The following is a 26,292-nucleotide window of genomic DNA, read 5'->3' as shown; positions in this document are numbered from 1 at the left end:
CACAAACCCCTGTGTGTCAGGCAAAATCACTTCCAGACTGCCCTAAGACAAATGAAACAACAGTGGAAAACCACATTGTGTGCCAGAACGTAATCGAATCAGAGAAGTATTTGAGTTTAAATATATTTAACAAAACATCTGGAACTGTTTAGGGAACTCTCAAGGGGAAAGAATACACCATGCCAGGTCAGGCATGCTCCTCCAAGAACTCCAGCCTATGGTTGTCACCATGCTGGAGCAGGACCCACTGTGTTTATTGCCTCAAACTCCTACACTGCCCCTCTATTCATGAGAGGAATTTTTATGGACTCCATGTATCATTTGGTGAAAGAAAAGAGAATATGAGACTAACAAAGGGGAAGATAGAAGTCTTTCTCTAATTGTTTTATCTTTTTTTTTTTTTTTTTTTTTCCTTCAGTCCTCAAATCATGGTCAAAGAGTGATGGACAACTAACCAGCTCAAGTAAAACACCCCAACCATAGTCTGCTTCCCCTGTCACAGTGTTTCCCAAACTTGAGGAGCACCTGCCATGCAGAGCTCCAAACTCTTTTCTCATATCAAACAGGACTGTAGAGCACACCACGAATAGTGGTATCACAAGATACTACACTGGTGACACTAGGGATGACAGCTTGTCTTGCTGTTGCAGAGAAACATCTTGGCATTATCACTACTACCATGATCAGAATATGCAGTTACTGAGATCCAAAAGTCTGTGGCTACTGTACTCCAGACTTGGCAGTAAGTTTGGAGAAACACAGTAGAAACAGTCTAGCCAATGCTTTTAAGAAATAATTTTTCATTAATATAGCATTTGGAAACAGGATTTCCCAGTGTCTAATCTGTCTATAAATAGTGCATTTTCCAGATAGATCTGCCCTGCTCAAGCAACATGGGACTCCACCCTTGCTGGTGATGTCACCACCCCTTAACCCATGATGTGGTAACACTTGACACCCAGCTCACCTTCCTCTGTAGAGCAGATCTGCTCTTGATGTTCTCTGACATTGGGAAGCTTCTGACATCCGAAGGTTCTAATTAAACGTTCTCCCAGCTGTGCTCATGCTGAGCATAAGATACGCATCCCTAGTAGGTGCCCTCCAACTCCTATCGCTGTTGATCAAGAGGAACCCAAAAGACAGAGTGAGGGCCTCACAGCCAGTGTCCCTTAGCCCTCCATGGCGGAACTTGCTCAGACCACTTGAACATACAGGTTTTGGTGCTTCTGAGTATGTGGGTAACAAAGTAAGTAGCAGAAAAAGTACGTAAAGCAAGACAGATTTTGCATACTAAAAAAATCACTTTTCATAGGACTTCATATTGAATTTTCTTATGTTATTATAGCACATCCCTTTTCCCACTGCCTGTGCCTGATGCAACCTTATTCAGCTGAGGCACCCCATGATCCCAGGGGTGCTTGTCTTGGGCTGCAGAGAGGTGGAGCATGACATTGGCACCTAATTTTACAGTGGGGCTATGTTGAGAGATCTGTCACATGCCAACGTGGCAAATGCTTTAGACCTAACTGTGCCTGATGAATACTTCTTAATGCATGTGGACACTGGAGAGACACTGTCCCACGTGATCAACAACTACCCAGTCCGCCTAACAGTTAGGTCTACTCTAACCACCACAGTGGACACACTAAGAATAAGACACCTCATGTAGATTAATTAGTGATAAAGGTAAAAATCATAAAATCAGTATTATAAGAAGGCTTTTACTGAAACTCTGTTTCAGAAGCCCACTATACTTTGGCATACCTTAATAGTAAAAATTCCCTAGCTGTGAAATGAAGTTTCCTGATTTCTTTCTGTTTGTATCCTGGCTGAGGTTTCTTTCTGCGTCCTTGCAAGACAGAACATGTGAATACCCACTGTCAGGAGCACCCGAAGAGCTACTTCTGGGAAAATCAATCCCTGCATCACCACCTCATATAATCTCTTTGCCAGGTTATAATCGATCTACTTTTACTAGTAAGCATTAAATGAAACCTTGAGAACACTATTAGTGCAATGGACAACAACAGCAACAACGAGATGGTACAGAGGGTACTAAAGTCACCTCTCTGTACCGAAGTCAGTAGCTGCATCGACACGAACTATTCTCAGGGCTGCAAGACCGACCTATGGGCGCCAGAGGGCATGCCTGGCACTAACATTTCAGCTTGGGAAAAATAACTTCTAGGAACTCTTACCTCTCTTGTAAGGGACAAAGGTATCAAAAGCTGGTCTGGCTAACTCAAGGAGACATTCACACTCTTTTATTGAAGTCAGGGAGAAACATGTACACCACCAGGTGATCCACTCAGCTGTTGATAGCTGTTTATCCAAAACAAAGTCTACCCTCTAGTTTCCTTTGTGTTGAGATAAAGTCTGCTCCTTTGCACTGTTCTCGAGCTTCATGGGCACATCACCCTGACCCATCTTGACAGACCATTCTTCTACATTCAGTGAGTCACATTCCACCCTTTGTCAGTCAGAGAGCCCACATGCATGTGTGGCAGACTTAAGGCTGGGATTTCAGCTAATATCCTACCAAGTAAAATGATACAAAACCCAGCTACTTGGTCTTGCAGGTATACCATTTGATACTCCTGGACACAAAGCTGACCCATAAGTAAGCAAAACACCAGGTCTGGAAGTAGGTAAAAATAGCTCACCTGACTGCAGAGATACAGGATTTCAAGAAAAGAGAAGCAGGGAAGAGGGGGGAGAACTGTGCTGTATGCAAGGCAGTGACCTGAATGCAGAGATCTATGCAACAAATGATGGGAGCAGTCAAGAGCTTATAGGTCAGGACCAAAACGAAGGTCATCAAAAGAGCCACAGTCTGTTCTATTGAGAAGAAATGATTCTCTTCTTCTTTCAGAGAACTGGAAGAAGCTTCACCATCACCAGGTCCTGCTTCTTATAGAGGATTTTAAGCACCTCAACATCTCATGGAAAAGAAATGTGGCCTGGCATAACCAACCCAAGAGAATTCTGAAGGGTGTTGGCAATAATGTTTTGATGTGCTGGATAGACAAGTCAATGAAGAGGGGTGGGTGCTCTGCTTGATCTGCTACACACACATATGGAAAAACTGGAGGGTGATGTGAAGGTCAAATGCAAAGTCCTGCAATAAGAATGAAATAAACCCACTCAAGAATATAGACTAAAAGTTGGTTATACAAGAAAGCAACTTCTCAGAAAAGGATCCTGGAGAGCAAGTAGACAAGCTGAAAATGAGTCAGTAGGATGCACTTGCAGCAAAGGCACCTAACCACATACTGCAATACACTAGTAAAAGCATAAAGGCCCCTCTGTGAAGCACTCCTGAGGTCACATATGTAATATCATGTTTTATTTTCCTTACCCCACTACTCAGTTTAAGAGGGAGATGAATTAAGTGGACCAAGTACAACAAGGCACCAGTAAGGCAATTAAGGGGCTGAAGCACACAAGATGCAAGGAGCAACTGAGAGGGCAGTGTCTGCTCAGCCTAAAGAGAAAAAAGACCAGGTGAGAGTCTAGATGCTATATACAACTATTGTATGTGGGTTAAAGGAAAGACGGAGTCAGACTCATCTCAGAGGGCATGGTTAATAAGGTGAAATAGTTGGAAGCTATAGCAGTGGAAATTTTAGCTAGCTAAGGAAAACAGTTTACCCACCCAAGAGTAGTCAAATATTGGAAGAGGTTGCCCACGCTGCAGAATCTCCATCCTGGGAAAATACCCTCCTTTGAGCAGGGTTCTCTGCTATATGACCTCTCCAACCAAATTCAGATCCCCAAGCGCAAAGTGTTACCACAATCCCTCACATTAGCATATTTTATTACTGGCAAATGTAGGTGCAATCTGAAAGCAGAGATTCAATTGAAGAATGCTCCCACCCTAGACGTTGCCAGTATGAAAGATTAAGCTTAATTTCGCAGCTCTATTTTTTGTTTCTTTTATACAAGAGTGCAATTTTACTAAAGAAACACGTATGGTTAAAAGTTGTGTTAGCAAGGAGTAATAGGTTGCAAATAACTATGTTTGTTTCTTAAAAAACAAAAACCAAACCCCTGTCCCCTCTCACATTTGAAGGTTTCTTTCTCAAATTTTATTGCTTAAAGCAATTACCGAGATGGTTGTTGCAGTGCCACACCACGAGCTCTTCCAGTTTTAAGCCTCCGCTCGGGTTCCTTCCCAGGGGGAGGAGTTCTCCCTGCTTCCGATGACATGGTCTCCACAGCAACATCCCTCCAGCAGCCGGGCTGCGCCCAGCCCAACCCTGCCCTGCCGCCGCTGCAGGCCTGCGGGCGTTCAAAGCCGCCCCGAGGAGCTGCGATGCCGGCAGACTCGAATGATTTGTTAGAGGAAGTAAAGAACAAGCCCCCTAAGCACACTTTGGGCTAAAAATGGACAACTCCTTTGTGGAAGAAGTGGCTGCATCCCTGGTGAGAGAATTTCTCAGTAGAAAGGTAACTTGTCTTGATTTTCTCCAGCTAGTACAAATGAGAATGACACATGAAAAGTGTTAAGTGCTAAAAGATTGAGGAATGCTTTAGGGGGGGTGGGGGGGTGGAGTGTTCTTCCAGCAGCTAAAGCTGAACCGGCTAAGTATCTGCACTACATTCCCCACAATGCCTTTTGATTGCGGAATATGGAGGCGAGCTTCCTCCTTTGAGAAAGCCCGATAGTGGCCCACGCGCGCCTGCAAAACCCAAGATTAAATCAGTTGAGTTTGTTTGTTTGTTTGGTTTTGTTTGGGTTTTTTTTGTTCCCCCTGTTAATTACCTATCATGCTATTGTTCTTGTTTTTACAAAAGGCATACACAACTTCCCAGAACAAATACTTTAAAAAAAAAAAAAAAAAATGCAAAAGGTAGCGGTGCTAGAGGAACCGGTAGGAAGTTTTTTTTCCAGTTTTCAGTAATAGTTTGGCAGACGGCAGATTTATCTGGGGGGAGGGGGAGAGGGAGCTGGGGAGGAAAGAGGCCGTTGTACTTTCCACAAACTTAATGCTGTAAAGGAAACTTTGTACTGTACGTAGTTGTAGGGAGTGTGGGATTGAGCAGAAGAAACGGCACCTTCACATTTCCAGATTAAAGTACCTATCACCTTGTATTTACGTTCATTCCTAGGGAAATACTTCCGATGTCCAGCCTAGTCAATCCCCCAGTGTCAGGAATGAGTTAGCTTGTACGTTAAAGAGCCGTTGTCTTACTAAGTGCTACACAAACCTCAATTTTCTTTATCTGTTTTGCATCCAGTATCAAAATGCACATTTTCAATGCTTGTGAACAAAGCTGAAACATTTGCCAAAAGAATTTCAGATGCAGAATTCCTTATCTGACAGAAGTATGAGAGGCTCAAGTCTGTCCAATCAATTCCAAAGATTTTTCAAATGAAAGCCATTTACATTTCTGAGTTAGATATCTTTAAAGGTAAAACTGAATTAAAGCATAAAAGGAAAGGGAGTGCTCTGCTGGTAAAACAGACCATACAGTTTACAACAGTAATTTACACTTGAATTGCCACATCTGTTTCATACTGTATACCCTGGAGTCAAAAACAAGGAGCACAGATAATCCCTTATGCTTCCTCCCAAGTGTTCTCCTTCTTCCCCCAAATCTTTAATACATATCAGAGCCAACTGTGATAACCATCCTTTATTTACAAGTCGTCCATAGTTCCCTAAATCTGAGCCAGATAATCCATCTGCAGAAAAATACTTCTTTTAACAATAGCCCTTCAGAGAAGAAATCAGGACTTTCTCTCTCGAAATGGTGGTCTGCTGTTGTACTACTTGAGTAAGTTTGGGATCTGACTCAGACATTTCACAATAAATCATTCTCTACCTCCAGAAAGTGAGATGCCCATACATTTTGACTCTGAAGTGCCCACATATGCTGACTACAGATTCAGAGTATATGAGGAAGACCCCCACTGATGCCGTGGGGATCTGAGTGATTTCCAACCTGAGACTGAGCAGAATAATTTCAACTCATGTTAAAGGCTGAAACCACTGAGAGCTAGAGTACATCTGATGTTCAGACTTTGTAATTACCCCAGTCAGAATCTTATTTATGAAAAGCTGTATCACATCTTGATGGAAAAAGCAAACATGGTGTTTCTGGAACTGTTTGTAGCAGAAGCCCAGGTACTAGCAGGGGCCTTCATACAGAGCAGTCAGTCTTATGAGGCTGTTTAGCAGCTGAAGTCACCTGCATAAAGGTTTTGCACCTTAATTACTTCCAAATCTGCAGGCTGTAATAATGCAATTGTACCATTAAAGTACAGGTTCTAAGGGTTAAGTTTTTACTAATTACTGCCATCCAGAAGTTTCATATTACATCCAACAAAGTCAAGAAGAAAAGCTTTGGTAAGTTGTACTGTCTCAGGTACTCTGAAATCTGAAACTTTCCTTCTCAGGGTTTGAAGAAAACTATCACTACCATGGACCAAGAACTTCCACGTTCTGCACTTAGCATCAGTAACAGGAATGAACTTCGAAATGTCCTACATCTGCACTCCTTGTACAAACAAAACAAGGTAAGGAAACATGTCGTGCTTCCCAAAATATGGTTATCAGATACCATGAAACTAGGCCAACCACATCAAGACTGTAGCGTATGTCCAAACTGCAGAGAACTCAAGCTTGTGCCTGGTACTACCTTGCTGTGGACACACACAGTTCACTGGAGAATGGAGAGCTTAACCTTTAGGTGAGACTGCAGCTCATGGGATGAAGCTAAGAACCTAGCAGTTCATGAACCCTTGTTACAAACCACAACCTCAAGTAAACTGGGAACAATTACTCACTTTAACAGCTTTTCTGTCATTATGTCCAGATTATTCAATTTTGGAAGTAGCCTTACACGTCCATTTCTATTTGCAACTTTGTAGAAGATCTGGCAGATAAAATTATACTTTTAGCATTTATTATTATCTGAAATGTAATACAGACAGCAATATTTGATGACAGGGACCTCAGTAGATAATTTCCATTTTCAGTTCACCATGATGCTTTTGATAAGCAGCATGAAACTGTCCTGTAATAAGTCACTTCAAAAAAATTGCCCAGAATAGTTGCATCACTATAGCAGACATCATAGCATTTTTTATTTAAGCCCATAATTTTTGTGGGGTGTTCTGGTTTTGGGTTTTTTTTGTCTTTTTTTTTTTTTTTTAATTAAATGATCATGTACATAGGACGTATTTTTCAGAGTACTGTTGAAAACCACTATAACAAGTGGGGTGAGGTGACTCTCTACTTAGGAGTTATCCCAAGTCCATGAAAAAAATTCTACAGTCCATGCTTCTCACAAAGTTCTGGTACAATAAACCACAAATACTGAATTCAGGTACTAAAAGTACTTGCAGTTCATTCTACATTCTTATGAAGCTGACCAGGTAATATCAGAAAAGGTGTATTCTAGCATAGTTACCATACTTTGCAACGTTCATCTGAAATGAGACTAAGGAACAACCAAAAGAGGTTGTTTCTTCTGTATCAAAACTTATTTTATTTAACACACCAACACCTTTGAGCTCTTGATGTTCCCTAGCTGACATCTTCAGCCTTCCAGTGTTTTTGTAGTCACATCTAGGGTAAACCCACAAGCAGCTCTATCTATAGTTAACACATTCAACTACTGCACAGTATCAAAAGAATATCCTGTATTAGGCTGCAGCAAGACAAAGAGTTTCAGTAGTCACCAAGAACTTTGTTTTTCTTTTTGGATAGGCAAAGGAGAACCCACTGAAAACACTTCTGGAAATTATTACAAATTACTTCCTTGAGCACCGTGGGACTTCCAGAAGCATCAGTTCAAGTTCTACTCTTTCAGCTCCTCAAAGTAAGTGTTTAACCTCTCATCCACTCGACTTCACAGATGAAGATCCTGTGCGTGGAAGTGCCATTATGCCTGATGAGAGTGAAACTCAAGTCTACAGGTATGGTCCTACTTCTTTCTCTTTGCCCTGTCTTGTCATTGCTGTGTTTTTATCATTTAATAAGGGAAATAATGTTAAAAGTTTTATTATTTATACCTTCAGCTACACTACCTGTTATTAGTTATCCTAGTAACACAAAGGTTAAATTTCCAGATTATTAAAATCTCCTATGCAAGTCACCCTTTAAAAATGCTCTTCTATGTTTCCTACCAAGTATGAGGATTAATAATCTCAATTACATCTTTCAGTCACCGAAGCACATAGAAATCTGAGCTTTTATGCCTTGTAAATTGGGAAATATTCAAACTGAAGCATATTCTGATGAGAAACTAACCACCTGCACTCAAACTATGGGTATATTTGTGCCTTACATAGTCAAAAACAAGGACTACTATCTTAAATTCAGTATTGTTATTAACAGCACAGGTTCAGCTATTTCCATCTTGAAAAATACCTGGAAACAGCATGTAACAATGTCTTTCAATTGCATTTATTAGTGCCTCAAGGTTGGTTAACAGCCCTAGCTGTGCTTCAGTAGAAAGCTTTTAAAATGGGCACAAAAGAGTAATTCACCTTCCCAGCCTTGACTGTCAGGGAATTAATGTAATTTTATTCCTCATCGTCAGCACAGCATGCTTAACGTAACTAAGTCTGAGCACCAGGGCTTGCAAAATCCCATCAAGTCCTTCTTTATAGAGGAAGAAAGCCAAGATTTTAAAAGTTGATGCTACCAGCCGAGAAGCGACACTTGAAAAGGAAGCAGTGCAAATAGTAATTAGCTGCTTCTGTGTTTCGGATACAGGATCTTTTAGCGTGTTGTCACTGATCTGCTTTCCCTCGCCTGATACTATCCCACCTCAGGCTGCCTCAGAGCTCACACCTGCCTCCTTTTCTCCCCTTGCTGTGCACACTGTAAGTTGTTCCCCCTGCGAGGCTCCCCATGGCCTGCAGACCTGTCTTACTACAGCAAAAAACTCCCTCCTACAGAGCACTCCGCTAGCAACCCCCGTGCCGCCGAAGAGCAGCCCCCAGCAGAGCTGACCTGCCGCCACACACCCGCGCCACGCGCCCTGCTGGCTGTGCGCATGCGTGGTGGCAGCCAGGCGTGTCCCTACCCTGCCCGCGGGGAGGCGGGAGGGCGAGCGACGTCTCAAGGCGAGTGCTCGGCTGCTAGCCCAGAGCGGCCCCCACTGCTCAGGAAGTGGCACGTTACGGGGCCGCTCTGCTGTGGAGGGCACTCTATGGTTGTAATCCTCCACTGGCGGGAAAGACATGCGCAGTGTGGTTGTGTGTGGAACATGAACACCACCACCACCACCCTCTGCCCCCAATACCCTCCCCACACACAGACCCGCGCAGATGTACACGGTTGTTGTACACATATACACGAAGACAGAAAAGCGAAGAGGCAATGTAAAGCCTCACATGGAGAACTAGTGCGTGTTGGCCACGGGAGAGGGTGGGAGATGGCGTGGGCACTGACCCTCAAGGGGCAAAGTCTTCCCTGTAAGCCAAAACGTCTTATTAATACCTTTTTTGCACTGAGAATAGAGTAGGCCAATGTAACTTTTGGAATGTGCGAACACAACTGAAGGTTGGTGCTTTTGTAAAGAAGAAAGAGGGTTGAAGATAAAAAGGAGTTTGTATCATAAAGAGGAAAGGGGTTTGTATCATCAGTAAGTTTGCAGATGACACCAAGTTAAGCAGGAGTGTCGATCTGATGAGGATAGGGAGGCTCTACAGAGAGACTTGGATAGATTGGATCGGTGGGCCAATGTTAACGGGATGAGCTTCAACAAGGCCAAGTGCCAGGTCCTGCACTTGGGCCACAAGAACCCCGTGCATGGCTGCAGGCTTGGGGAGGTGTGGCTGGAGAGCTGTCTGCAAGAGAAGGATCTGGGGGTCCTAACTGACAAACAGCTGAACATGAGCCAGCAGTGTGCCCGGGTGGCCAAGAAAGCCAATGGCATCCTGGCTTGTATGAGAAATAGTGTGACCAGCAGAAGTAGGGAGGGGATAGTCCCCCCGTACTCTGCACTGGTGAGGCCACACCTGGAATATTGTGTCCAGTTTTGGGCACCTCAATATGAGAGAGATATCGAGAGATATCACAAGATATCGAGATATCCAGCAAGACTCGCTGGAGCGAGTGCAAAGGAAGGCAATGAAGCTGGTGAAGGGCCTGGAGAATAAATCCTATGAGGACCAATTGAAGGAGCTGGGACTGTTTATTGAGGAGGAGAGGGCTACAGGAAAGCCTCATCACTCTCTACAGCTACCTGAAAGGACATTGTAGAGGCTGGTGCTGGTCTCTTCTCACAGGTAATAAGCGATAGAACAAGAGGGAATGGCTTTAAACTGCAACAGGGGAGGTTTACACTGGATATTAGGAAAAAAAGTTTTCACAGAAAGAGCGGTGAGACAGTGGAATAGGCTGCCCAGGGAGGGGGTGGAGTCACCATCCCTGGATGTGTTTAAGGGTTGTTTAGATGAAATGCTGGGGGATATGGTGTAGGGGAGAACTTTCTAGAGTAGGGCTGATGGTTGGACCCAATGATCGCAAGGGTCTTTTCCAACCTGATTGATCCTGTGATTCTGTCATAAAGTAATAAATAAGACAGTCAGGACCTGTTCTTAAAGATAACAGGAACAAGGACCAGACAAATTAAAACAAACCAGCTCAAGACACAACATAGCTGCACAACACCTCCTAACAGACCTTTGTGAGCACAGAGGTCAGCCAGCAGGCACAGTGAGGAAGACTACCAGGGACCCCTTGAGACCCAGCAAGAAAACGCATGTGTAATTAGGATGCAAATATTATAATTAGTTCCAGGAAACCTAATGCATGTGTAACTCACTTCTTAGAAAAATTATGAATATATATAATTACACTGTATATTAGCTGCTGCTTATAAATCTTGGGCATGCTCAGTTTTTGAAGAGTTATTCACATGTGTGCCCAGCGCTGCAGTAAAGAATGCCTGCTTTCTAAAACTCCAAAATGAGTTAGAGAGTTCCTCTGCTGGCTTTTATAGTAACATCCCCTTCACTGCCCCAGCTGGTGGGCAGGGGGGAGCCAGAAATGGCAGATTAAAGGAAAATTGGAAAGAGAAAAGCAGAAATGCCCAAACTTCTGTGTGTACTAAATGGAAATGTTACCCAGCCACACACCAAAAGCTGCCGGCTATGGAGAAGGCAAAATCCTGTATTGACTTTCAGGTTTCCATCTAAATCCTATGTGATTTTGTACCCATTTTCATGTCTGTGTGCACCAAACTCAATGGTTATGCCTTCCTGAGATGGGAGAACCTGAAGTTGGCTGGAGGTGCGAGGAAGAAAAAATGGGCCATGTGGGTATGACAGGGGAATGTGGGTTTTGGGGCCTGTCCTGATACAAACTGGTATTTGTAACTGATTTTTATTTTAAAACCAGCTGAAAATCAGACTCTCAGACACGGGTGGTTTCATTTTTCCCCCGGATCAGGTCTTGTCCCAGCTGTGTTTTCGCAGCGTGGCCATAAGGAAGAGGCTGCAAATCTGCCATTACAGGACTGTCGTGGGCAGGTTGATGGGATGGTTTAACCACATACTATTTCAGCCCACAGAATGAACTAGTGAGAGAAACACTATGGCAAAGCACAGCTCTGTGATCTGTGATCTTCGTAGCTATTTCCATCCCCTCTAGCCAAGGAAAAATCAGGCATTGCCAGGTCAAGCAGACAGTGCTTGAAATTAGTTTTAAATTCAACTACCTGGGTAATTTTTAACAATACTTTCAGGAGTGGAGAGTATAATTAGATGGATACTCTTTGCTGGTTCCTTATTAGAGTCTTGTTTCTTTTTAACTTAACACTTGAAGGTTTTTTTTAATGTCTGTAAATGTTAAAACAGTCTCTAAACTGGCACACTGTGCCCTTTGGCAGTGAGGGTTTATGTTGTCCTAGGACAGGAGTAACAGCCCTCAGATTTCTAATGCTCCCAGAGACTGATCGTGCTCCCATCTGTTTACATATGCAGTGTGTCTTCACAACACAAGACATACTACTTCAAAAATAATTTTTTAGCTGGTTAAATGTTAAAGGAATAATTTTATGGTACAAGATCCTTCAACCTCTGGAATTCCTTTACTATGAAATAGGATGAAAAACTTGCTAGAGTGAAAAAAGGTTCAAGGACATTTATCGTAAAGAAGGCCACTATTTTCAGGTTACACAGAATATAAATTTATTGATGACACAGAAGTGGTCTCAGTGAAGTGGGCACTACTCAAAAAAATTTCTATTTTAACAGTGATCTAATATTATGCAGACAGTGAAGCAGATCCTGATAAAGAAAATCAGACTTGCCATTGGACTTATGGAAGGGAGAACAGGAAGACCTGGATAGGATGGAAGAGTGGGCTAACAAGAACATTAACAAGTTCAACAAAGACAAATGTAAGGTGTCACACCTGGGAAAATATAATCCAGGAGTGCAGCAGTCTGGGATCTACCCAGCTGAGGAGCACCTCTGTGGAAAAGAACCTGGAGGTCCTGATGGACAAGCTGAGTATAAGTAAACAGTGAGCTGCGGCAGCAAAGAATGTCAACGGGATGCTGGGTTGCATCAACAAAGGCGTCACCAGCAGAGATAGAGAAGCCATTATCCCACTCTACTTGGTATTTGTCAGGCCACACCTAGAACACTGCGTTCAATTTTGGTCCCCACTATGCAAAAAAGATGCAGACAGGCTGGAGTGGGTCCAGACGAGGGCCACAAAGATGATAAAAAGACTGGGAAACCAGCCCTGTGAGAAAAGGCTGAGACAACTGGGTTTGTCCAGCCTTGAGAAGAGAAAGCTTAGGGGAAACCTTAACCCCATATTCCAGTATTTAAAGGGTGGATGCAAAGCAGATAGAGACTCCCTTTTCACAAGGAGTCACATGGAAAAGATGAGGGGTAATGGCTACAGGTTACTCCTTGGGAGATTCTCATTGGACACAAGGAAAATTTTTCACGAGATCAATCAGCCACTGGAATAATTTCCCCAGGGAAGTGGTGGATTCCCCAACACTGGACACTTTCAAGATTCAGCTGGACAGGGTGCTGGGCCATCTTGTCTAGACCGTGCTTTTGCCAACAAAGGTTGGACCAGATAATCCCTGAAGGCCCTTCCACGCTAGTATTCTATGATTCTGTTATTTCTTACAGGCTCAAGTGATGACTTTTTTTTAGGAAGAACATGATTTGTTAGAAGATATTTTTTAAAAAACAAAAGCATATAGCATTGTACAAACAGAGTGACAGATCCAGGTGAATCTCACTTGCATTTCAGAAAACCTTATTTATAGCGTTATATATGTGTAGGAAAACAGATGCAAACATGGAACTACACCTTGTGTTGCTACCTGGAGGACCAGGCTGAAGAATACGCAAGAGGCCAAATGGCAGCAGTGTAGCAACCTCTTATCAAGGAAAAGCCCAAATACAGAAGTACCTTTCTTTTTGAACTAAAATAAGTGTTTACATTTGAACAAAGAATGAAGGGGGTCCGTAGGGTCAGTCTAAGTTATAACAGAGGGTGTTAGCAAAAGTGTTAACAAATTTTCAAACTGCCAAGCAAGCAGATAGAGAAGGAATGGGAATTGCTGGTGGTAGCTTTGGACCTGTCTATATATGTAGTTTGCTTTCTGTTATGATATGGTACATATCAAAATAAGTGAGTCTAAGATTAAAGTGTTACACAGATCATAACCAATTATGACACATGATAATGATAATAAAATAATGTCCTGGAGACCTACATATAGATATTTAAGTGAAAGGTGATTGTATTTGAGTACCATTGCTAGATAATAACTTAATTTGACAATAGTGCTGTAATTAGCCAAGCAGATGTTTTAATTGATTTCCTTGTGCATTATTTTGCATTTTGAAGTTCTGCCTTTTTCTTTCTTGTAGATATGATGCTGAGAATCCACTAGATAAAATCCTTCCCTTCAGAAAACATCGGCACAAAAGTGAAAAATGCCACACAGGGACAATACACAACAGCCACTTACCCTCTGATGGAGAAAAGAAGTTAAAAGATAGTCGAGAAGATTTAAAAGCAGTGACTATTTCTGAGGAGCTGAAAGCCACAGTGAGGGAGAAGCCAAGGCCTGGGTCTGGTCTCTTTATCAGAGGAATGATGTCTGGACCAGTAGCAAGTTCACCAGAGGTGATTTCTAACACTTAACAAAATATTTGGCTTGGCCATGGATTTTATATCTAACTTTCTGCGATAAAGTAATTTGCAAATAATATTGAAATGACTTCTGCATGCTAATCCATTAAATCTGCAGTTTGAAAATACGTGGTAAGTTAGGGAAGTGGTTCTGGTTAATACAGAAATTCAAACTGTTTCAGATATAACTACTACATGCAAATACCTGCTGTATGTCTTGATCTTAGGTTACAGAATTTCTTTATAAATCTTTTCCATTCTTAATATCTCTTGACAGAGGGGATTTTCTATTTTCCTAGGAAAACTGCTTTTTTATCTTAGCAATATCTACAGCTTTCAAAGGTTTCTTAGCCATGCGTATCTGTTTTACTCGGTTTTCCTGAAACCCCACATTTAATTAGTAGCAGTTTGGAACTGAAAATTACTTTCAGTTAAAAATATGTTTTAAAATTGTTCCAATCAGACCATATTCCATCAGTAAGTGTTTTTAAAACACAGTTCTCGACTTCTTGCCTCTTTTTTTTTTTTACCTTCAAGCTGCTTTTATATAGACAGGAACATTCCATGTGTAAAATTAGGGTTGCAGGAATAAGCCTTTGAAAAATTTTTAACATAACATTTAGATAATACTGAAGAGAATATGGACATTAAATTAATTTGTTGGACTTTTCTAAATATCTCTGATTTGGAAATAAAAATCAGATCCCTGTAGTGGACAGACTTTCCAGAAAAATGTTTTGTATGTCTTGGTTTTCCAAGTTGGGTACAACCCCAAAATTCAGCTTTTAGGAGGTATTTTATTGATGTTATTGGGTAAAAGAAAGCAGTTTTTAATGGTATATAGCACCTTTAACAGTGTTCAAATTTTAAGTAAAAGTGTGTGTATGTCTGCCTTATTAACAATTCTTAAAAAATCTGATTTACTATATAACCTGATTCCTAATAATAAACAAATTGCTTAGCCCAGAAATTAGTGATAAAACTTTCCTTTGCTTTTCATGCATATTTAAAGATGCTCAAATTTTAATCTATGTTTTAATGGCACTGATTTCTAGGATTTGCAAAAAAGGAGGCTTTCAAAACGATGCACTAGCGTAAGCAGCACAGCACAGCTCAAGGGTGAAGAACATGAAGAAAATGACCTGAATGTCCCAAGTACTGATTTTCAGGAAAGCAAAGGGTCTTCAACACAAGTGAATACAGAGTTTGCATCAAAGACTATGTCAAGTTCACACTCAAGTTCAGCTTCTGAAAAACAAAGAAACATCACCAAAGATACAGATGACTCTTTTGCCAAACTACTGTCTGAAAGAGAAAAGACCAAGACAGAAGAAAGAAAATTAGTTCCAAGCTCTGGTATAGACAGCAATGAAAAATGCTTTAAAGTGAGTGCCCCTCACAGACATTCAGGGACTGGAAGAGAGAAGAGAGAAAGATCCCTCAAGAAAAATGAGAGTCAGTTGTCAGGCCACAGGTAAGAGTATTTGTAAGAATATTACACTAAAACATTGAGGAAATCTGATAGCAGGCTAGGAGTGCCTGAGATACACCTTCTGGTTTCATTGGGGGGAATTAGCTGGAAGAGGTGAAGATACTGAAAGGCAGAAAAGTTTTAAGATTTAATGTACTAACTTTGACATCCCAAACCACTCAAGACTCCTTTCTTGGTCAGTGGAGAGAGCCTAGAGGTGCTGGCTTCTCTTTACTGCTTCAAAAGGGAACTAAATACTAGTTCAGACCGCTTAGACATCTAAGCAATACAGGTGACTCCCACCTGTGGAGATCATCTACAGTGTTCCAGAGACATTGCTTGCTCCTTAGGAAATATTGTTGATTATCTCTAAGTATTGCAGTAGTACATCCAGAAAACCTCACAGGATAAAATTAAGGAATACCAGCCAAGTGCATGCATATGTTCACATGGTTCAATGCAGTGCTGTGTTGAGATACCTAAGCCATGCTCAGACAGGCTGGTTTAGCTACCAGCACAGTGCTGTACCACGTAGACACACTGCGGTGTGTATTTGAAGAAGGATAGCCTGTGTCATTGCAGTGTTTAGACTAAGCCAAATTAGCAGCCCCATGCACCATGAAGCTGCAGCCACACAGCTCCTGTGTCTCAAAGTATTTGACTCAAAAGTTAGTTCAGACTTTTTTTTTTTTTTTTTATTGTCCTGCATTGCTGCTTATTGAAATAAAAGGATTAGAAGAGTCTCCTGTGAGCTTCAAATATGTATTTTTGGCCTGCCTTACACTCTTAATTGATCTTGGTTTAGATGTTTTGGTTTGGGGTTTTTGTGCAGAATTTAAGAGTGGGAGGCATGGGATTTTGTTTATTTGGGGGTTGCTAAAGCAGTAGGACCCAGACTCCCACATCTCAAAGCTGGCTTCGTAGTAGAGCTGTGACTTGGGTTGGGTCTTGAAATGCTTCAGGTTGAGTCATCCATCTGTTTTTAACCAGTCTGGAATTCTGAATGGCTGGAGATACTCTAGGTTTGAGCAATGCAGGGCAATTGTGCCCTGTCTGTGCATTTATAAAATATGCGTAATAAAATCTTCTGCCTCATAATCTAGCACTTCTCGTCAGCGACTCTCGAACAACTATAAGCAGGGGGTGAGTATCACTCTGCCCATGCTACAAATAGGAAAACTGAAGCAGGCAGAGAGAAACCTGCATGCTACACGTCACACAGCATGTCAGTAGTAAAGTCATGCATAGGGCTCAGCCACCCTGAGTTTTGGTCTTGTGGTACACTCCAGTGCTGGAGGTGAGCATGTATTATAATATTTTTGAGTTTATATCACCTATTGCTCCATAAACTGAGGCACATGCCATTATCCCCTTCTGTGGGCCATAAAGTAGTATTTCTGTCTTACTAAATTTAAGAGCAGCCATGTTTGTTGCTTTTGTTTAAGTGCTGAAAAACCTCATTAATATGCTAAAACTGCAACCAGAGACTTTTGAAAATTATTATTACTATTTTGTTTTCCTATTTAATTTCTTATAAGTCTTGATACACAGTGTGTGGAGGGCCTGTTGAGATCATGAGGAAGCAATGAGGAAGCAGTGATATATTAGGTCTTCCCAGATTTATGTTAGAGGCTGTGAGAGTTATCAAACTGGGGATCTAGTGGAGCTGCAAATGGGCCAGGGGTGGCACTTCCAGTCTGGAACAAAAAAGCAACTGAAAATGGCCACCAGCATTACGTAGTTATTTTACAGTGTTAGCTGACTTCAGTTGTGAAAGATTATTGAATAACAGGCTAAAGTACTGCTGTCTTAAGTCTTAAAATCCACAAGAGGTCAGTTCTCCATTATGTACTGTACAGGAAAACTGAGCTGTATCAGATGGCAGCTGAACCCAGGCAATACAAGTCCAGCTGTTGCTGAAGTGGTGCTTGCAGATCCACCTTTGATACTCTGCTTCCAGAAGGATTTATTAAGTCTTGTATTACTCCATGTGAATGCAGAGATCCAGCTCATAAGTCACTGTGGAAGCAGAAGCTACAGGATCTGAATCCATACAACTCTTGTTTCATCTAGCTTGACAGAGCGTGTAAGTTAGTGCTAACCCACAACTTCATCCTTTCTGGTTTCAGGATGGTTTATTACTTCATGCTCAGCATTAATTGAGGTAAAGACTACAGCTTCAGGGGGATTTTGACAGCTCCCCAACAAAGCTAAGAAGAGTAAGTGTATTTCTTGGTAATCAGTGAATATATAGTACATGAGTGTCAGAAGCACTAGATAAAATTATTTGGGAAGACTCTTGTCTGACCAAGAAATCTCTTGTACTAACTTCACTGAGCTGTAGTTGGATGTGCTGACACTTCCTGACCTTATGTAGTAGTTCTGGAGTGAGCAGAAAAAGAGAAGCTGGACTGAAAGAGGACTGTCCCAGTGCACCATTTTGTGCAATATACTGTGGTACTGTGCTCCATTGCTGTAGTAAGTGGTTTGAAGTAGTTTTGTTCCTTCAGAGGACTGGTTTGGTTTCAGCAAGAACAGAAGAGGGAGCTATTTCCTAAGCAGAGTCCATGTAATCTGTTTCCAAAGCAAAACGGGGACATTCCTGCCAGATGATTTGAGTTAAAGCCAGTAGAGCATTTGAATTCATGCTGAGCTCTGAGCTCCTGAAAACTCTCACTCAAATCAGCAGGACTGCTGATACTGCTGAAGTTAAGTGGAAGTAACAGAGAGTGGAAGTGAGACTCCAAATAAACATAAACCATTACAATATAAGGCCTGGCTCTTGCAAGACTTTTATATCCCTTTGACGAAATCCTGCAGTGTTTGAGAACCTTTCAGGATTTGTCTAGAGTGCTCGAGCATTTTGAGGCATGAAAAATTACAATGTAGGAGCAGATATTTGTCTGGATCGTCTTCCATTCTCTGTTACAGCTACCTGACGCTTCTAAATGCTAGTCTAAATATTTGGATGAGTAGCTGAAAATCTGTATAGGATTAACCACAGCTACTTCATTCACAGGCATCTGCAATCCTTTATTTGTTTTCCATAGAAAACTAAAGACAAAGCTTATTTTTTCTTCCATTTGCTGTACTTTTTCATTTTCTCTTCTCATATGCAAAAAATGCTATTGTTGCATACAGGCATCCATTGTCTACATATGCGAAAAAAATGAACCACTGCCATGCTTCAAAAGGCAAGCTGAATGTTATCAAATAAATGCTTACTGACTGAGTGGGCAAAAATACCTAGCTATAAAAATATCCCGAGGAAATACAGATCCACAGTATTTTGACTCACGAGTTTTAATGAAAGAAATGATTGTGCTTTTTTTTCATCAACTATCTCATTCTTAGCTATTTCATGAAGTGTGTGTGGCAGGGTAACTGTGTCAAGAGGCCAATTTGTGACTTTCAGTCTTAGAGTAACAACATGAAGTTAGGTCTCTGAGTACCACATTTCACATAAAAGTTTGTTCTCATTAAGAATTGGAGGCTCTGTCTTTGTTCAGATAGATAGCATTTTTCTGTTTGACAGTGAGGAAGCATTTGGATTTCTGTGATGACACAAATTAAATGCTTACCTGCAAAGAGGGCTGTGCAGTTCAAGACTGAGCACTCAGTTTTCCAAAACAACAGGCCAACACGCCAACCACAAATACGAAAAAAAGAAGCAAATTCATTTCTTTGCATTGCTATTCCTTCATTACCTTGTTTCTTTTTAGGAAAATGGAATCAAGTTAGTAAATCAATCAAATGGAGACTAATGATGTCGATGTAGTCTTTCCTTGTTCGTTGAATTGCTACTGCTGAGAGCATCTGCTTTCAAATTCTAGTAACTCTAGTGATGGCTTAAAAGGCCAGTGCTTAACTGCAGTTATTACTTAATTACTCATAACTGTAATAAAATGCTGACTTTTAATAGAAAACTTCTTGTTACTTTTTCAGTATTCGCCATACTTAATGTTGATCCCCATGCAGACATACTGTCATTAGATAGAACAGAATCATAGAATGGTTTGGGTTGTAAGGGACCTTAAAGATAATCTAGTTCCATCTCCCCTGTATGGGCAGGGACACCTTCCACTAGACCAGGTTGCTCAAAGCCCCGTCCAACCTGGCCTTGAACACTGCCAGGGAGGCAACAGCCACAGCCTCTCTGGGCAACTTGTTCCAGTGTCTCACCACCCTCACAGTAAGAAATTTATTTCTTCTATCAAATCTAAATCTGCCCTCTTTCGGTTTAAAACCATTTCCTCTTGTCCTATCACTACTCTCCCCGATAAAGAGTCTCTCCCCATCTTTCCTGTAGCCCTCTTTAAGTACTGGAAGGCCACTATAATGTGTCCCTGCAGCCTTCTCTTCTCCAGGCTAAACAACCCCAACTCTTTCAGCCTGTCCTCACAGGTGTGTTGCTCCAGTCCACGATCATCTTCGTGACCTCCTCTGGACCTGCTCAAGCAGGTACATGTCCTTCTAATGTTGGGGGCCCCAGAGCTGAACAGAGGACTCCAGATGGGGTCTCACAAGAGAATCACCTCCCTTGACCTGCTGGCCACACTTCACTTGATGCAACCCAGGATGCAGTTGGCATATGTAACAAGTACACTGCATTGTTTTGGTAACAGTAAGATAGAGGTGAGGAACAATTTATTTACCTGCATCTTCATTGGTCTGCATAATGCCTCAGAGTGCGATGTCTGAATTCTTCCACAGAGAAGGGAGAATAATGATCACAAAGAATTAGAACAAAAAGATTATTTTCTTCCTTGTATTACAGGGGGAACAGAATTTTTTATCCTGTTGGGTCAATGATAGGTCTCTCTGTCATGACTGTTTTCTTTTCCATTTCAGTATGAGTTAGTCCATAAAGAAAGTATAATATGCTGTAGAGTTTGCATACCTACTCAGAAGAAATTGTGAATGCAATCTGTATGCCTCTTTTAAAAAAAATCCTTTGTTTTTAATTACAAATAAAAATATATAGGTGGCAGCAAATTTTCATGTATCCTCAGCTGTAAGCAAACAGCAGCTAATTTAATTCCTCAATTCGTAAAGTCATAGAATAATGGGTTGGAAGGGACCTTGGGGATCATCTGGTCCAAACTTTCCTTGGCAAAAGCACGGTCTAGACAAGATGGCCCAGCACCCTGTCCAGCTGAATCTTGAAAGTGTTCAATGTTAGGGAATCCACCACTTCCCTGGGGAGGTAATTCCAGTGGCTGATTGATTTAATTGTGAAAACTTTTGTGTCCAGTCAGAATCTTCCAAGGAGTGACTTGTGCCCATTACGCCTCATCTTCTCCATGTGGCTCCTTGTAAAAGGGGAGTCTCCATCTGCTTTATATCCACCCTTTAAGTACTGGAACATAGGGATAAGGTTTCCCCTAAGCTTTCTCTTCTCAAGGCTGAACAAACCCAGTTGTCTCAGCCTTTTCTCCTATGGCGGGTTTCCTAGTCCTTTGACCATCTCTGTGGCCCTCCTCTGGACCCACTCCAGCCTGTCCAGATCTTTTTTGTATAGCGGGGACCAAAATTGAACACAGTGTTCTAGGTGTGGCCTGACAAATACCAAGTAGAGTGGGATAATGGCTTCTCTATCTCTGCTGGTGACGCCTTTGTTGATGCAACCCAGCATCCTGTTGGCATTCTTTGCTGCCGCAGTTCACTATTTACTTATACTCAGCTTGTCCATCAGGACCCCCAGGTTCTTTTCCACAGAGGTGCTCCTCAGCTGGGTAGATCCCAGACTGCTGCACTCCTGGATTATATTTTCCCAGGTGTGACACCTTACATTTGTCTTTGTTGAACTTGTTAATGTTCTTGTTAGCCCACTCTTCCATCCTATCCAGGTCTTCCTTCGGGGTGGCTCTCCTTTCTGCAGGGCCCACTTCCCCACTTGGTTGGTATCATCAGCAAACTTCATCAGGGTACACTTGATCCCATCCTACAGATCACTTCTGAAGATATGAAACAGTATTGGGCCCAGTAATGATCCCTGGGGGACCCCACTTGTGTCAGGTTGCCAGTTCAAAAAGGAGCTATTTATCACCACCCTCTGCATGTGGAACTTGTTTTGTTTATTGTACCATATATGTTGTGGTGTTGGTAATGGTAACCATGCTGGCCCCTGGAACCTCAAGGTACAGGAAGTTGTTACAAGGACAGTATTTCAATCTGAATTTTAAACTTACTTTTCTCAGGAGTTGGATGTCTGATTTTTCATATTCCACGGCTTTAGCTTTTAATAGTTTAGATATAGTCCTTCTGCAGCCACAATGAATTTCTTTTTTTCTGCCTAAACTATGTAACAGTAGTAAAGTCAAGCATATATGAAGTAAATAAGGGAAGGTAATGGTTTGCTTTGACAGAGAAGTCATGCAGCAGAAGTAATTAACAGTGAATCAGTTTGTGATACTTTCCTATGTGACTTTATCATGCAAAGGTAGATGGTTGATGAGTTTTCTTGTTGTATAAACTAATACAATATATGCAGCAGTCCTATTACTTTACTGTAGAACCTTTCATTTTAAATAAATGAAAAATGTTTCTCCGAGAACATACGGAGACAAATACATAGTCCAATATTTTTATATTGATACCAAACTACACACGTGTGTGTAAAGAATTATGTCAGTAATTCCTCCATGCTCCCTCATATCAATTTTATTTAACTTCACAAATGAAAAATGACATTTATGTCTCAGTGCCACTTCAGTGGAGAATTTGATACCCTACTATCCTTTCAGGTCATTTTGATGCTGTTGTTTATAGTTCATTCTCAAAGGAGTATTTCTCACTCTTCTCCTTTTTGTTGAGTCCTTGTTCCTCTTAGTAGTGTTAGTTGTGTGCAAGGCACAAGCAAATGTGGATGACTCACTACTTTAAAAATTTTTTTATTTTGCAGTTTTCAGGGGAATAAAAAATTATATTTAAAAATGCACACTTCAAGTGAGTGATCCAAGATTCCAACTAAAAAGTTGCCGTATCTGTAGTCATGATTTTGTTAAAGTGATTTGGGTTCCACAGGAGCTCGGGAGAGACGATGTTGAAGGAATATATTCAGATCAAAGGTAGCAAACTATTAAAGACTTTCCTGAGTCTTTTAAAATGGGCAGAGCCTTGAATGGCAGTGAGGAAAAGTCCTCTGCCACGTTTAATACCTTATGGTAGGGTCAACCTTCCCTTGAGAGGGGGTTTGGATGAGATGACTTCCAGAGGTCCCTTCCAACCTCAACCATTCTGTGATTCTCTGTATTCTGTAATGCTGAATCCCCTACACGAAGGAAGAATTTATCACTGAACTGAGCACGAAGAATAAAGAATGAAGGTCTACAGTGGAATGGAATCCATGATCTTTAGGCACTGTGATAAAATAAATATCTCTTGAAGTTGATTGAATTAAAATCTTTCTGTTGCTTTTCCAGAGAAACCATGGTGAATAAATGAGTTATTTGGTAAGGCTAAATGGTGTTAAAAGGTCAAGATTTCCCCATATTTCATGGCTTGAGCAACCAAAATTGGGGAAAGGCAAGCAAAACCACAACAGTCGAGAAACAGTGCTTTTGTGTAAGCTACAGAGACATGTTGCAGTTGTTGCTTCTGCAGCCTCTGAAGTTGAAGTGCTCTCCTAATTTTCCATGCCTGTTAATTCTGTCAATGTAAGGTGTGATAGTGATCTAGAAACGCTGCAGTTCTCAGCTGAATAGTTTCTAAATGAGAGAATCTGAGCTGACCAGCTGCATTCTGACTGGGCAGTTCTGCAGTATAGTGGAACCACCTTATGTTGAGTTCGATGGACAGACAGTATCTGTAGACCTCAGTTTCACTTTTGGTAGTTAAGAAGAAGAAGATATTGCCATGTTTTAACTTCTAGTTTTCATGTATAAAGCCAACCACTCTCCCACCTCCATTTCCAAGAAAAACAGCATAGAAACTAGAATCAGACCAATGAAAGAAGAAAAAAATGTAAAACTGGAATCGAATACCCAAAGGAACAAAAGGGCTTAGCAATCAGGACCTGAAGTTAAGGATATCTTACCAGTTCATAGAAACTAAAAGGGAATGGCTATCAGAAAGGCAAAAAGAAATGGAAATTACCATTACATCAGAACAAAAATTTCCTCCTGCTACTATTGAACAAAAAGATATAGTAGTGAATCCCACTGTCCAAATGCAGAAATCTATAATACAGTTTCAGGAGCAAGGAAGATAACTGTTTCTCCACTCATCATTTCACTGTGAACGATCACCCTACTTATCCAGTAGTTCTTATTGCATCTGCCGTACTCTCCTTTGCCATCAGCCTTGGCTACAAACTGAATGTGAGCTAGTGGTTTCCTTTCAGAAGTCTGCCAGTACAGATGGATATTTCAGACAGTAGGGACTGTTTTATGACTGTGTAGCTTGGCTTAGGATGACTTTTCCAACCAAAACCTAAGTATCATTGATGTACTTCATCTCTACCACCACAAAAGCAAGTGCCAGTGATTTCAGAGCCAGGATTTCTCTTCCTACAATAGTCTCTCAATGGAGTTCACCTTAGCTGGGCACTCTTCAGTAGTTACCCAAATATCTCTCATTATTTGGTAATAAGCCTTTTTCTAGCAGTGCTCGGCATTCTAACACAAATAGGGTAGGGTTAGTGAATTGCCATAGATACCAAGTTCCTTAGTGGAACATTACTCATATTTCACAGAATCTTAGAAATTACAGATGGAAAAGACCTTTTAAGGTCATTTGTTTCTATGGCAGATTATTCATTACTATATATATATTTGCTGTAATACTTTTTCCAGGGTTTTGTCTAGTCCAGTCTTAAAATGACTCAAGTGACACCTCTCCCCTGAGAATATATGCCAGGGTCTAAGCAGTCCTTAGTCTTAAGAATTTTTTCCTTATATTCACCTTGCATTTGCTTTTTTTCTGCCCTGTTACTCATAGCTGAAGTTGATTTTTGACTGATCTTTCTGTTCCTTTCTACATAATTGCCTCTGTTAAAATACTTCTAAACATTTTTCATGTACCTTTAGGAATTTTTTTGTCTAAAACTTGTATCATCTCTTGTATTTTTATCTTTCCTGCTCTGAAATTTTGCTCTTGTTCTTCTGTTAGGTTTTATTAATCTGTATTTAAGGACTGTTCAAACTTTGTCACTGTGACTCTCACTAATACAGGGTAAGAACAGTCACCTGCTGCTCATGGCATGATTCTCAGCATTATGAAATCACATTAGCACATTTGTCAATGCAGTTTATCACAGGCATATGCCTTCTTACTTCAAGTTTCAAGAACACTGAATGCAAAATATCTCCTCAGTGTTTTGGTTTGTTTTCCTCCAAAATGGCTTTTATAATATAGTTATTAAGTCAGTCTGATCTTCTGTGGTAAGGCAATAGGTGTTCCTATAGAATGGTACCTCCCTTCAACTCCCTGCATTTCTATGTAAGACTGACAAGGAGTGAATGGCTTGGCTTTGCTTTCTGAACCACTTATGGCTTTCTTCATCCTGAATGGAGACCAGTACAGGTGGACCCATTGTGTTACTGAAAATTCCTGCCTTTTCACTTTCATATGTTCCAATAAAAAGTCCCTGAAAATTCATTTTTATGGAGCTAGGAGATCTTTAGAGGAAAAGAAAATACTGATCTTCTGCAAAGAAATCCTTTAAGTCCTTTAGAAATATATGCAGGTTTTTTGTATTGTTTTATATATCAGAGATTTTCAAAATAGTATTTTGGAAGTGTTATGATCATTCACACTTTCTGCTATTAAAAGGGATAAATAAGCTTATTTTTTATATAAGGACCAATCCTATACCTGTCAGTTATACATGACTGGATGCCTAAAACTGCCAGGATTCTCTCACACATTTTTAACCTGCATCATTCCTGGCCACAAGCTGTGTTGATTTACATTAGAACATTAGCAGAGCATGTTGGCCATGAGTTTCTGAGCAAGTCTAGACCAGGATTTGATGTTCCCTCTCTCAGCATAAGCAACAAAGCAGAGTGCAAGCAATCCAGGAGGTTTCTGGACTACACTGATATTAACTTCCTGACACAGATGATCAAGGAATTTTTTCCTGTGAAGGTGAAAGTACTGGAACAGGTTGCTCAGGGAGTCTGTGGTGTCTCCATCCGTGGAGATACTCAAAATATGACTTGGACATGCCCTTGAGCAGCTTGCTGTAGGTGAACTTGATCTGAGCAGAGGGTTGGACTAGGTGAGCTCCAGAAGTCCCTTCTGACCTCAGGTATTCTGTGATTCTGAACTTGTGACAAAGATAAGAGAGCTGAAACAGCTGCCCTCTTGTAAATATGGACTATCACTGAAACAGGAAAATACAGTGCCTAATGAAGGTTAATACATGCAAGTCAGATTTCATAAAGAATACTAATCAACATTCCAGTTTTAATGGTATTTTTAAAATAAAATTGAAATTCCGAATCAAAGGAAAAATAATTCCAGCAAAGTTATGTAATGTACATTATTCACTCAACAGTTATGATTGGCTACAGTCTTTTTTACTCTGCATTTTGATGTAAAAATAGGCTTTCTATGAATAATGAATTCTGTACTGTTTACCTAATAATTGCATATAATTTTACTGTTATATGTAGAAACGTATGTCAAATGACATAGCTTTGTCTAAAATAGTATCTGATATTTTGGTAAATAATAAAGTTT

At 40.9% G+C, this 26,292-nt stretch overlaps 1 protein-coding gene across 2 annotated transcripts in view; it reads left to right on the top strand.

The window, feature by feature from the left end:
* The first annotated feature begins 4,220 nt into the window (after positions 1–4,220).
* The window catches only part of MINDY4 (MINDY lysine 48 deubiquitinase 4), an 86,254-nt gene continuing 64,182 nt past the window's right edge, over positions 4,221–26,292 (top strand). For both annotated transcript variants that reach the window (XM_074899831.1, XM_074899830.1), the window contains exons 1-5: positions 4,221–4,449; positions 6,404–6,523; positions 7,719–7,927; positions 13,871–14,129; positions 15,191–15,609. In XM_074899831.1, coding sequence (XP_074755932.1) covers positions 4,387–4,449; positions 6,404–6,523; positions 7,719–7,927; positions 13,871–14,129; positions 15,191–15,609 — 1,070 coding nt within the window. In that variant the 5' untranslated portion in view covers positions 4,221–4,386. The remainder of the gene's footprint in view (positions 4,450–6,403; positions 6,524–7,718; positions 7,928–13,870; positions 14,130–15,190; positions 15,610–26,292) is intronic.

Source organism: Athene noctua, chromosome 2, assembly GCF_965140245.1.
Source record: "Athene noctua chromosome 2, bAthNoc1.hap1.1, whole genome shotgun sequence".
In the NCBI taxonomy this organism is placed as follows: Eukaryota; Metazoa; Chordata; class Aves; order Strigiformes; family Strigidae; genus Athene; species Athene noctua.
The sequence above is the reverse complement of the archived record's forward strand: the minus strand, read 5'-3'. Positions and strand labels throughout refer to the sequence as shown.